At 48.6% G+C, this 13,472-nt stretch overlaps 1 protein-coding gene across 2 annotated transcripts; it reads right to left on the bottom strand.

The window, feature by feature from the left end:
• Positions 1-3,501: 3,501 nt before the first annotated feature.
• On the bottom strand, positions 3,502-5,360 carry LOC112889851 (premnaspirodiene oxygenase-like). 2 transcript variants are annotated; one of them, XM_025956630.1, is made up of 3 exons: positions 4,434-5,360; positions 4,189-4,320; positions 3,835-4,009 (listed from the first exon to the last, which is right to left on the bottom strand). In XM_025956630.1, exons 1-3 carry the CDS (start codon positions 5,325-5,327, stop codon positions 3,980-3,982), a joined length of 1,056 nt encoding a protein of 351 aa, XP_025812415.1. In that variant the 5' UTR covers positions 5,328-5,360; the 3' UTR covers positions 3,835-3,979. The 2 variants fall into 2 exon arrangements, with proteins under 2 accessions (XP_025812414.1, XP_025812415.1); XM_025956629.1 differs by having other exon boundaries at positions 3,502-4,320.
• Between the last annotated feature and the right edge of the window lie 8,112 nt (positions 5,361-13,472).

Raw genomic sequence — 13,472 nt, 5'->3', positions numbered from 1 at the left:
GCGGGATGTCCCCGGCCCCACGCGTCCCACCCGTTCAGCGGGCGGGAGGCACCCATTTCTCTAAATTTTCCCAACTGGCACCCCTTTTTCGAATTTTAGTTTTTTTAATCCCTTTTTTGAAAAAAAGTCCATGTCTGTTTAGGTATCGATTCCGCCAGCCCAACAACAAAAGCAGATGCACCACACTACGCTTCGTGCTCTTCTTTGAACCTGACAGCAGCAGCCCACGGTGGGTCTTTTTTCATTTTTCTTTCTTTCCTCTCCATCTTTTGTTTCACTTCTTTGTTATTTTTTACTTTCAAATTTCTTCCCTTTTCTTTTATTTTCTTTCGTCCACTTCTTTCTTTTATTTTTTCACTAAATTTAACTTTGATTTTTTTATTTTTCCCTTTTATTTTTTCTATCTTTTTTCTTTTTCCTTCCTCATGCTTCACTTCTTTCTAATTCTTTCTCTATACATATTCTTTTAATTATTTCCTTTATTTTAATTTTCTATTTTTTCTTTGTAACCTCAGGATATTCTTACATAACTTAATATTATCTCTCTTTACTTATTATAAGAATAAATTAATTTTTACATTAGGACTATTTTGTTCCTGATGCAAACATGATGAGGCACAACATTCATTTTTTCTTATTTCTCCTTTTCTCTTTATTTCAGTAATACTAACTTTTTATTTTTTTCCTTGATTTTTTTCTTTAACTAACTTGTTAACTATGTTATAGAATTTATGTAAGGTGTGGACGTGCTGTGTAGAATTCTTTTATGATTTATTTTCTTATATACTAACTTATTTAGCATGTGTATACATGCTCATAAGAATATTTTTTGCGATGTAGATATATTTGTTATTCATGTACAATTATTTGTCTGCGGGTCAGTAATTTGTTCGTGATGTCAAATTATTTGTTCGCTTCATAGAATGAAGTGTTCGGTGATGCTGACTCTTTTGTTCGCAATATTTATTTTTTATTATTTATTCTGAACAATTAAATGTTTGCAATGTTTAATATTTTGTTCGTTATACATTATTATTTATCCGTTATGTTTAAATTTTTTATTCATAAAAATAATTATTTGTTCATGTTGTTAAATTATTTGTTTCCATATCCGAAATTAATTATTTAGTATTAAAAAATATTTTTAAAATTATCGTGGCAAATATGGTCTTCTTTTGAAGATCTTATCATAATTTTGTAACTTAAATTTAATTTAGATGATCGGTTTAATAGCTATAGCTTTTTAGTTTCAAATTTGTATGCAAGTGGGTGAAGTTATGGTCTTTGTTCTCTTCTGCATGCATGCAGATCTCTCTTTCTTTTAAGCAGTATGCATGCACGCGCTACATTGGTGGGCTAATGACCCATTTAATACATTGGTGGGCTAATGACCCATTTAATACCATACCTTTAAGTGAATTGGCGGAATAATTAATTAAATAATAGGGACCTCCTCATGTGATGGTTGGCGGAACATCACGTGAAGGCGATGTATAATCGCTCCCCTTGGCAGCTCCCACACCGGGCCGCGTGCCACTGCCTCCCGCACCGGCCTGCCTTGGCATGGCTGCGAGCGCCCGCCTGGAGCTGGCCTGCTCCGCTCGGGCCGATGGCCTGTTGGCGTTGCCTCTCCGGGCCGCCTGCCCCGTAGCTGGGCGGCACGCGAGCTGGGCGGCCTCCCACGCCTGGCCCACCAAGCACCCGCAGCTGGGCTGGCTGTGGCGCCGGCCTGCTGGCAGGGCCACACGTGCGCCGCCTGCGCTGGCCGCCGCTGGGTCGCGCGTGCCTGCCTCGCACGCGCGCCGCCGCGCGCTGCTCGCTCGGCTGCACACCGAGCGCCGCTCGAGCCTGCTCTGCTGCTGCGCTCTTGTCCCGTGCGAGCTTACCCCGAAGATCCCTGTGCGCACGAACAGAAGAAAGAAAAGAGGAAGATAAGCAACTATAAGATCAAACAGATCCAAAAAAAAGTATACGAAAAGATCAAGCCTTTAACTCCAATTTCATAAAATTCCGATTACTTTGTTCTCTAGATTATCGTATTTCCTCCAAGTCTTTTTCTAGAGTCACATATTCGTCCTTTAAGATCTCATATTCATCTTCTAGGATATCATATTCGTCCTCTAAAGTCCTATATTTATCTTCTAGTATTTCATATTCGCCCTCTCCCTCTCAGATCCTACATTCATTCTCTGTGCTCTTATATTCGTCCTCTGAGTTCACTAAAATGGTAAAAATCTCAAATTAAAGAACCACTTCTCTCTCCTTCTCTCTAACCCTAATCAAATCTCTCTCACAAACAAAATGAGAGGACCTCCCCCAAAGAGATGGTTTTCCAAACCAGTCCACTGTATATAGGCGCCTGACAAATGACCAAAACGCCCTTACATTAAATACACAACCCAAATACCTTTTAGGGGTAAAATCGTCCAACTTTTTATCGGAGCACCGGACGGACACGCCGCCTTCATGACTTTCCTTCACCTCGACGCAAGCTTCGCGATGAAGCCACATGCCCTCAATCACCACCATTCGGCCGTACCGGACGCACCCTCGGTTTTGAGGCCCGAACCGGTAAACCTGCCTGCATTGTGGTTTTGAGGTCCAAACCACCCAAACCGTCCATCTCCATTTGGTTGCTACACGACCAAGATGTCGGTCCGTGTCCGGCCTCTGCCAAGTGCCACGAAGCCTTCAAATCTTTCGCACTCCTATGTTAGGGCAGCCTACTCGAACTTGCCATCTCCTTCCTCCTTAACTTAACCGACGCCGTCTTCGTCACATCCATGTACTCTTGCTTTTCCGTCCATAACGTTTATCGCCCATGACTCTACCCGGACTCCTCGGGTCCCTCGGTCCAAGCCTACTCGCATCCACCCTTCACCGCCCTTGTTCCATCGGCCTAAACCTTTTCGCTTGACCTTCACCACATCCGTCAACCGTCACGTCGCATTCTAAATCTGCACATCACGAGTCAAGAGGTACACCAAATCTACATGATGTTATCAATCACTTATCATCCAAGGATTACCGCCATTGGTCCTCGGAGTTACTATAACCAGGTATCATCACACTACTATGTTAGAGAAAAGGCTTTCACTTCCCGTCTTCCACCACATCACTCCTGGCCGTGTAAGACTACTTGTTCTTTGGATGCGACCTCATATCTATTGTAAGGCCACATGGAATTATTCTTGAGAATGGGTTGACTATAAATAAATTGCATTGGACCCCATGTTGGCACATGCACATTGCTATCACTAATAGACACATGGGATTGTTTGCAACAAAGTGTCTATATAGCAAGGGCTCTTTAAACTTTATCCTATAGAATAGGGACTCGACCAAAAGCTCAGCCGAAAGAGAAACTTTATCAGTTGAAGAATTCGAATCTCACTTTAAGGCGATTGTTAGCCGTATCAGTAAGGGTAGTGAGCATTTAGCCACATGAGATGGATTGAACTTTGAATAATGCAACTACAAATGATACAATCAATCATTTGATCTTATATCACATTGCATTCCCCTTTTACAAATAAACCAGCACCAAAAATGTTGCTTAAATTATATGACTGAGAAACCCACAACACACTTATACAACAGCCATCTAGGAAGTGAAACAGACAAACAATTATTACGAATCAGATCATAAAGATATTTTTGTTGTTGAGAGGTCCCAGAACAAAAGATTGAAACATTTGTTCAGTTTGGCAGTGGTACACGAAGTGTAGCGGACAACAAGAGGTCTGCCTTCCTTCGTGCTGTGACTCCCATAGCCTCAGTCATGTCCATTTCACTGGGAATAACACCCTCTGGAAGACTCCAGTCGAAGTAGAACAGAAGGTTTGCCAAGGCAAGCTCCATATTAGCCAGCCCAAATGCCATTCCTGGGCAAATCCGTCGCCCAGCACCAAATGGTATGTAGTCGAAGTCATTGCCCTTGAAATCTCTCATGTCGCCTTGAAACCTTTCTGGATTAAACTCATCTGGCGCATCCCAAAACTCTGGATTCCTGGAGATAGCCCAAGCATTAACAAGTACCATGGTGCCTTTGGGCACATCATAACCAAGTATCTGGCACTGTTCTTGGCACTCCCTTGGCATCAACAGCGGTCCAGGAGTATGCAGTCGTAAGGTCTCCTTGATGACCAAATGCAGGTAAGATAGCTCGCGCAATCGTTCTTCTGTTATCTTGTTTTGCTCTTTGAAGACCCTCCTGACCTCGGCCTGCGCCTTACACATGACAGCAGGATTCCTCATCAGTTCAGCCATGGCCCACTGTAGTGTTGTTGCTGCTGTCTCAGTTCCTCCTCCAAAGAGGTCCTACAATTTCACAAGACATATAATTGGGTCATGTCCCAAAAATAATGTTCATAACTTGATGAAAGAAAATGTAACAGCATATAAATTTTCTGTGAAGCGTAGCGTAAACTTACAAAAATTACTGCCTCGATTATGTGCATAGTGAGAGGAAACTGAAGATTTCCTTCCCCTCGGATCCTCAGGAGAACGTCAATCAAATCTTCCTGGCGAGCTTCTTCCCTAAGGGACCTTCTTTCCAGGTGCTCACGCACGACTCCATCCATGAACGCGAACACAGTCTCCCGGTAGACCTCTGCTTTCCGCAGTGCTCGACGGCTCAAAGCGCGTGCAATCCTCGATGACGGGAACAGATCAACCAGAGTGGAGCCACCGGCCAACTTGACAGCCTCGTCGACGTAGCGCAGCAGGGTGTCCCTGTCCTTGAACCGGCTGCCCAAGATGGCGTGCACGGACGCGTCGGCGACGTAGATGGCGAGCAGCTTGCTGAGGTTCACAAGAGGAGTCGTGGCGGCTGACACTGCCATGGCAAGTCTGGCTGCCTCCTCCTCGCGTATGTGCCGGAAACTCTGAACGCGCTTCGCGCTCAGCAGCTCCATCATGCAGATCTTGCGAAGCTGCCGCCAGTGCTCGCCGTACGGCGCCCACACAACCCCTGCCCCATTCTTGGTGATCACCTTCATCGTTAAGCTCAGCGGCCTTGTTGAGAAGACGGCATCGCGAGTCTTCAAGATCTCCTTTGCAGCATCTGGTGTGGACGCAACGACAACCGGGATCTCACCAAACTTGAGGAACATGAGGGGGCCATACCGAAGAGATAGGTCACGCAGGGCACGGTGGGGGAGCTCGCCACGGAGGTGGTGGAGACTGCCAATGCCCGGAAGCCGCCATGGTCCTGGAGGAAGATGCAGGCCGTGCCGGTGCCTGCGAGCGCCCAAGGATGCCTTGCTGATGGTAATAAGGAATAGAAGAGGGAGAAGAGCTAGCAGGTAGTACAGAATATTGTCCATGATTTGGCACTTTGTGTGATGTATTTACTGGACTCGAAGGATTCAAGTTCTTGGGACAAACTCAGGTCACAATGCTCCTTTTATTGTTGTATCCTATCGTGCAAGCTCGCTCATCTTCTTGTTTGCTTCGCAACTGGATCGGAGCAGGTAACCTTTCTTATCATATCTACTGGTATCTATTTGGGGATTTAAGAGAGGCATGTGTTAGGTGAGCATGGGCTGCGTGTTGAACGTGGGCTGCGTGTTGAACATGTGTCATTTTTTAACTATTATAGTCTTGTCTTATGTCAAATTTGTTTTACTTTCACAATTAATTCTAAAAATTTGTATAGTTTAACATCATAAGGTTTATGTTTCCAGAGTATTCATCATGAGGAATACTTCATAATATACAATTTCCATGTTATAACACTTTACAATTTTTTTAGAAATTGTTAATGAAAGATAAAAAAAATATTTAACTTAGGATAAAATTATTAAAATAAGTTAAACTCCTCTCGTTAGAAGTGGTCAAATAATTTGAACTTGATTCATAAAATAAACACACTTTAGCTCTCTATCTTACGTGATAGAGAGAAACATATCTCGCTATGCATCTGCATTTGGTTCGTCGAAAGTTGAGCTTGGCTCCGGCTATCTAGTTGACTTGATAAAAGTGTTAGTTTGATGTGCTAGTACATACTTTTTTTACGCAGGGCTCAATATAAATTATAAAAAACTTGGTGAGCCCAAGCAGACCAGCTAGTTTGGTAGGCCACGTTCGGTGAATCAAAGCTCTTTTTCTTATTGCTCATTCATCCATCAAAATGAGTCTGCAGCTAGTGCCATTTGCTGATCTTAAAGCTTCCAACCATTTTTAGGCAAACGGCCTCTCCCGTTTTACAATAAGTGCAAACCATACTCGAGGCGTGCCCACAAAAATCCATGTAATACATGTTTTAAGACTCGTATTTACATTCACAAGCACCTTCGCCCGGTTAAGGTAGGGCTGGGCATTTGGTTATTATCCGAAACCAATTAGTTTTGTTCCTCGTTTTTTCTCAAATTCGGTATGATTTGTTCAGTTTGATCTTGGTTATGACGAACCAACCGAGTTTGCTAGTCCACGGATCCAAAATCAATATGTTTGAAGCACAAACCAATCACAGTACTGATACATCTGCAAGCAGATTTAGATAAACACAAAGACCCAACTAGTGAATGCAAATTAAACCAAACGCAAATCGTCACACAGTCAGATATATTCATATGTACACAGTCCCTACTAGTGAACACAAATCAAAACAAGTAGTGCATTCGTCATCGCAGTTGCAGGCGTGGGCCCAGGTTGTTGTTGCTGGGCGCTGGGATGCGGCCATCAGCGACTTCGCCTGGCTCCTGCTGTGGAAGACGGCCCGCGCTCCTAATTCCAGTGCCGTGGAGGGTCGTGCTGCAGTGGCTGCTGGCGCTGGTTGAGGGGCAGCGCTGGGAGCGGGCTGGTCCCGTACAGCCGTACTCCCGTTGCTGGCACATCGCTGGAGCCTGGACGAGTTCCAAGCCCTGCTGCTGTTTGGAGGAGGGGATGACGGGGGAGGATACAGGGATCCTCTAACTAATGGTTAGCTAGCTAAATTTAGCTGTTGAGGATCTAAACATATCAACGAAGTAGCTAAATTCTCAGCTAATTGGAACTATATAACTAGTTCTATTAACTGCTTAAATCCAGCTAATCCAAGCTAAAACGTAAAAAGATCTTCTTACGTCCTTCCGTCAAATTTTCCTCTACCCGCACCTTCCTTTACCTCATTCCTTCACCGTTAAAAAAAATATATCAGCATCCTGCAGCCTTGGCCGTCATGCTCCTTTGTGGCCGTAAAGAAAAACAGAGCAGCACTACTGCCGCCAAGGAACAGAGCACCATTTAGTATTGGCGCCAAAAGCAACGGAGCACCTGCATTCCTGCAGCCAAAAAAAAAAAACCGGAGAAAGGACTGCTGGCGTAAAATATAAAAGAAGGGCAGCATGGTCTATCCATAGTAACAATTAGCAATTAGCAATTTGCTGATGGATGCAAACACATCCAAATCATGTAGTGCGAGCTTCCAAGGATGCTTTGTTGATGGTCACAGCTCACAAGCTTTTTTCCTATTGATAGGCTGCAGCTAGAGCCATTTTCCGGTCTTAATTCTTCAAGATTTAAATCTTTCTTTTAGAAAAAAAATGTCTCCGCACTCTAAGTTTTGCAATGAGCATGCAAGTGCCAACCAATCCTGTTTGACGCGCGCCCACCAAAATCTATAAAATTCCTAGACTCATACTAGCAGAGCTGCCAACTGTATAGGCACTTCAAAAGCAACTTCACATGCCGCCCGGTCAGAGATTTGTTGAGAAGGCTCCCGCGATGTCACCTCGGTCAATGATCCGGCAGCATCGTAGTCCCAAACCGTGTCAATTGCACGCAGAAAACGCTTTCTGAGGCCAATTTCATCTTACTGTTTCCCAAATCCCACATCATCTAAAGTGGGATGAAAGCGTAAATGAAACGAACCTGTACAATGCAAAAACTTTCCATTTCACAGTGTATAGGCTTAACATAGCATTTAAGTGTTGCATATCATTTTAGGGGTCTAGTACCTTATTTGGTAGATGGTCGAATTTCAATTCTCCAGTATGCCGATGATATGATTCTTTTTATGGAAAATAGTTTGGAAGAGCCTAAAAATCTGAAGCTAGTACTAGGGTTGGGAAAGTAAAGGCAAAGGGAAAAAAGGGTAATTGTATTTCATAAATTCAATTGGGTTGATTCAATCAGCCTACCCCCTCAACTATATATGGGGCGGCACCGCAGTATGGACTTCTCCAACAGGTAAGGGGCGTACGAAAGAGTCCCAAACTAACAATACACGGGTTAAGTAAAATCAAGATCCGAGTAGATCTCGAAAACACATCGAAATCCACAAATTCGGACAGTGATGGACTCATTGGTGATGTCAAAAACCTATGACCGAATCAGTCGGTGCTTACTGGCTCAGCTCAGTTTCAGCTCTGGAATGACTGACTTATCTTTCCCTATCACTGACCCTTTTGACCGAACCAATCAGTGCTCGTTGCTCGGTTCGTTCTCGGCTCCTCAGTTTCGGCTTTGGAATGACTGACTTATCTTCCGCTATCACCAACCCTTTTGATCGAATCAATCGATGAGGGTAAAGAATCCTTCTTAATCATTCTGGAATGATCGACCCATCCTATCAAATAAGCACCCGATCAGTCCGTGATACTATAGAAAAGAACCCACTAAATCTCTGCATCGACAGACTCATTCGGTGTTCAACTTATAGCAACCATCGGATCATTGTGTCAATTGTAGCACCTCAACTTCCATCGGTCATAACTTCCTCATCTGTAGTCCGATTGGAATCATTCACATATCCATTTTGATCAGCTCGACGAGAGCTATTAAATGGTGGCATCCATTCTTCAATTTGATCCTCAGAAATAATAGAAACTTTACCGACTTCATCGGTGCTTTTAGCGTATGTCACTTTCCAGTCGCCAAGACTCTCATTTAGTGTCCGATTTAAGCGATCCTTATTTTCCGTTTGGATTGTTTCGACGAGGGCTATCTATTGGTGATCTTATTTTTGCAGTTTGAGTTCATCTTCTATTTGGTTAAGGCTAATCTTTGTATCTTCATGTTCAAACTCGTCCATGCCAAATATGAGTATCAAGACTGTTAGTTGTTCAGATGTTTTCTCCATGTTGTTAGTTGTGCACTTTGATGGAATCTAGAGCGAGTTGTTGTACAAGTCATTGATTCGGTTGTGCTTTATGATGCAATCTAGAGTATGTTGGGGTGGTGTTGAGCTGTTATTATTCCACGACTAGATTTAAGTATTACTTTCTCCTCTCCAATGGGTGATGGTTTTTAGTGTCAAAATAGTATTTCCCTAGAGTAAAAAATGAATTCCCCACTCACAATTCCGGACCAACAATACCAGACCAAGCAGACAAAAATAACTCAATCCCCGTCAGCCACTTGCTCATAAACTCTCAGCATATATTACAAATCTTGTAGTGTTAGGTCATTGCTTCAACGATGTTGGCTTAGTTCACCTTGCCTGAGCGAGTAGTGATATTGAGGTGTTAGTTGTGTTGGTCACTGTTCCTATTTCTTTAGTTGGGTCGGTAATTGTAAGAAAGTTGTTGTGGGGGAAGTGTAGAGCATCTGCCTAGTTGTATGGTTTTTAGGCCCAAATTTCTCATATAAACTCCTAAATTGGATTACTTCTAATAATGCGCTAGGGCAAAGCTCTTGCCGCAGGTTTCAAAAAAAGGATGATGTGAAGAAATATACGTTATTAGTAAAATATATTAGAAATAATGCACCTGTCGACTTCTGGGGTACCTCCTGCTAGGGTGTCCGGGCCCATAGCATCTCAACACCCGCGATCTCCCCCTCGACTTCTGGGTGATGTGGCATACGGCCCGGGCCTGATAGCTGGGACCATGGTCTCCGGACCCTCCCCGGGCTCTAAGAGGACCGGGGCCTCCACATGCCCAAGTAGGAAGGGGAGCTCTCGGGTAGCCCCCGCAGACCCGGACTCCCCAGGGAGGTCCGGGGCCGCCACGTGTGATGGCCGGACCATCACAGGCCTGACCGCTCCAACCGGCCTCGGGGGCCCGGATCCCCCTTCCCCCGGGAAGGGGTCCGGTGCCACCATGTGCCGCCCCCACGGTAGGAGCGGGGCTGCCCCTGCCACGTGCCTGTGGCAGGAGGCCCTCCGCGGGTCTCCAACCCACCTACCAGCATTAAATGCGGTAGCTGAGCCGGGTGCGCCCAAGTCAAAAAAGTGTGGCCTGCCACTGACACACGGGGCAGGTAGGCTGACACCACGGTAAGCCCGCCTGTTTCCAAGGTGGCGCGTCGTGCCACTGTATACTGTGTGCAAGCGGCGTACAGTCCCGTCACAGCGCCGCGTGCAGTGTAATGATGGCATGTAACAGGTGAGCCGAGGCGTGCGCTGCTACAGTGCGCGCGGAGGCAACAGCGCGGCGGGTCAGTGCTGCTCCTTCGCCTGACAGGTTCTCACTCAACAGTGGTGGCACGGCTCGACTGATTGGGCAACACTGACAGCGGTCACTGTGTCTGCAAGGCTGCACACGGCCATATCCTGGCCGTAGATACGCACATCAACTTCTCGATTGAGAAGACTACGGAGAGGAGCTAGAGATGAAGATCTCCATATCTCTCATAGAATAGGCTCCTGTTGGCCGGGCCCACCTGTCGGGGCCCCGCACAGTGTAAGCACACCCCTTGAACTATAAAAGGGAGAGTGCACTCGTTAGAAAGAGGGAGGATAGACACACGAACACAAGTTCAGGCTAAGTTCCATCCAGGCTTACACAATCAATACAACTCCCAAGTGGATGTAGGGTGTTACGCTCCGGTGGCCCGAACCACTCTAAAATCCTTGCGTCCTTCCTGCGTTCATCCACGCATCGATCAAGCGCTCCTAAGTCTCCTCCAAACCCATCCTTAACTAGGATTAGGTGTGTGCATTCCGCCACCCGGCTAGAGATTTCCTCCGACATTTGGCGCACCAGGTAGGGGGACTTAGGTTTGGTTTGCGCTCAGTCGACCCTCGAGACCGCAATGGCGCGGGAAGATGGTCATCATGACCTCCAGTTGGGTGAGGAAGTGGCGTCCACGACGCCACACGTTTCCCGTCGTCCTACGTCCAGGGCGGCGGTGCGAGCAGCTCCACAGCGCGCTGCGGCGCGGGCCTCTGTGGCCCAATCGGTGCTAGCACCGAATGGGCCGCTCATGGCAGCCAGTGAGTTGCTCCGCAACCCTCCTGGTGAGGCGGCCTCACCTGACGCCCAGAGGCAATGGCGTGACGACATCAACCGCCTCCTCAACCTGGCGCAGGCTTCCCCATGTTCGGCGGGGGGATCTGTCTCCAGGCAACGCCGTCGCCAGGGCGGCACATCCAGTTCGGTGCACTCACCATCAGTGAGGAGTGCACGGACCGAGGACCTCCGGGCGGAGCTCAACCGCAGACGTGCGGGAGAGGACGCCCGTGTTTCCATCGAGCGGGCGCGTGGTCGCCGGCTCAGCATCGAGGGTCGCGACCTTGATGCCGAATTCGCTACGGTGGCTCCGGCGCCGCAGGGGCCTGTCCAGGCACCGGTGTCCGGGGTGGGCTGCGCAGCGCTCGCAGACCACCTTCGCGCGGTCGCCTGGCCGTCCAAGTTTCGGCCACACCTGCCGGAAAAGTATGACGGGTCCACCAACCCGTCAAAATTTCTGCAGGTCTACATCACCGCCATCACGGTGGCTGGAGGTAACGACGCCGTCATGGCAAGTTACTTTCATGTAGCCTTGACCGGGCCAGCCCGGACCTGGCTCATGAACCTTACTCCGGGATCCATCCGATCCTGGGGGGAGCTGTGCGCACAGTTCACGGTGAATTTTGCCAGTGCGTACCAGCAGCACGGTGTGGAGGCCCACCTTCACGCTGTGAGGCAGCAACCCGGAGAAACCCTCCGGACCTTCATCTCCCGCTTCACCAAGGTGCGTGGAACTATTCCGCGTATCTCCGATGCATCTATTATCACGGCTTTCCGCCAGGGGGTCCGTGATGAGAAGATGCTGGAGAAGCTGGCGACTCACCAGGTGGAAATTGTCACCACCTTGTTCGCCTTGGCGGACAAATGTGCCAGGGCAGCAGAAGGCCGTGCATGGCACTCTGCAACCCAGGCAGGACCCGCTTAGATGAGTGGGCCCAGTGTCGCTGCCCCTGGCAGCGGCAAAAAAAAGAACAAGAAGAACCGTGGCTTCGACAAGTCACGGATCGGGGGTCCGGCCGTTGCAGCTGCAACGACTGGGGGCCAGAATCCCCGAGGCAAGCGCCCACGGCAACAGCGCACCGACCCTGGGTCATGTCCTGTTCATCCTGGGGCTCGCCGCAGGGCCACCGGGTGCTGCGAGATCCAGAAGCTCGCGGAGCGCCTCAGCAAGAGGCATGACCAAGCCTCTAGGGATGGCTCCTCACCTCCGCGGCGGTCCGGCAAGGAGAAGGTCCCCGACGCCGACGCGGCTGCGACGGAGAGGGAGTTGGGGTATCAAACCCCCAACAAGGACCTCAAGGGTCTCTTCCACCAGTCTGACTCGAAGTCCGGTGGTGACGAGCGCCGCAAGAAGCTGTACGTCATGTACGGTGGCAGTTCGGAGCTCATCTCCCGGCGGGACGTCAAGGCCCTTCGCCGAGAGGTCCTCTCGGTGAAGCCGGCGACGCCAAAGGTGGCGCCCCACCAGCGGGGAAGAACATCACCATCTCCTTCGGGCCGTCGGACTGCCCGGAGAACATGGTGGGCGCTGGTGTGCTGCCGCTCGTCACGGCACCTACCATCGCCAACGTCCGCCTCCACCACGTGCTGATTGACGGAGGTGCAGGCCACAGCATCATCAGCTATGCAGCGTTCAAACACCTGCAGATCCCGGAGTCCAAGCTGACTCCTTCTCGCCCATTCTCCGGAGTGGATCCAGACCCAGTGTACCCGGTTGGGACCATCTCCTTACCGGTTACATTTGGGACAGAGGACAACTTCCGTACCGAGAACGTTTAGTTCGAGGTCGCGGAGGTTAACCTCCCCTTCAACGCCATCATTGGCAGACCGGCCCTGTATCGGTTCATGGCCATAGCCCATTACGGGTACCTGGTCCTGAAGATGCCTTCTTCGGCAGGCGTCCTCACCGTACAGAGGGACCGGGCCGCTGCCGTCGTGGCGGTCGAAAAGCTCCATGCGCTGGCAACAGGGCTTGCCCCTGCAGCTGGCGCCCAGGGGTCCGACCCCTCCACCTCGCGTGCCAAGGCTCTAGCCAAGGCACCCAAGGTCTGTCCATCCGATACGAACGATGTACCCGTGAAGACCGTCCAGGTTGGAGCGGGGACCTCCCAGACCACCCGCATCGGCGGGAATCTGGGAGAGAAATAGGAAAGCGCGCTCATCGCCTTCCTCAGGGCAAATGTTGACGTGTTCGCCTGGAAACCGTCACAGATGCCCGGGATCCCTAGGGAGGTGATTGAGCACCATCTGAAGATCCACCCTGACGCCAGGCCGGTCCGGCAGAAGCCACGCAAGCAGTCCATCGAGCGGCAAAAC

This window comes from Panicum hallii, chromosome 4 (assembly GCF_002211085.1).
Source record: "Panicum hallii strain FIL2 chromosome 4, PHallii_v3.1, whole genome shotgun sequence".
NCBI classification, from domain to species: domain Eukaryota; kingdom Viridiplantae; phylum Streptophyta; class Magnoliopsida; order Poales; family Poaceae; genus Panicum; species Panicum hallii.
The sequence above is the reverse complement of the archived record's forward strand: the minus strand, read 5'-3'. Positions and strand labels throughout refer to the sequence as shown.

What these genes read in the sequence shown, in the direction of transcription:
- LOC112889851 (XM_025956629.1), bottom strand. Translation starts at nt 5,327, where the DNA reads ATGGACAATATTCTGTACTACCTGCTAGCTCTTCTCCCTCTTCTATTC. An exon ending in TAATCGAGGCAGTAATTTTT is followed by an intron (nt 4,321 to 4,433) that starts GTAAGTTTACGC and finishes GTGAAATTGTAG; the next exon opens with GACCTCTTTGGAGGAGGAAC.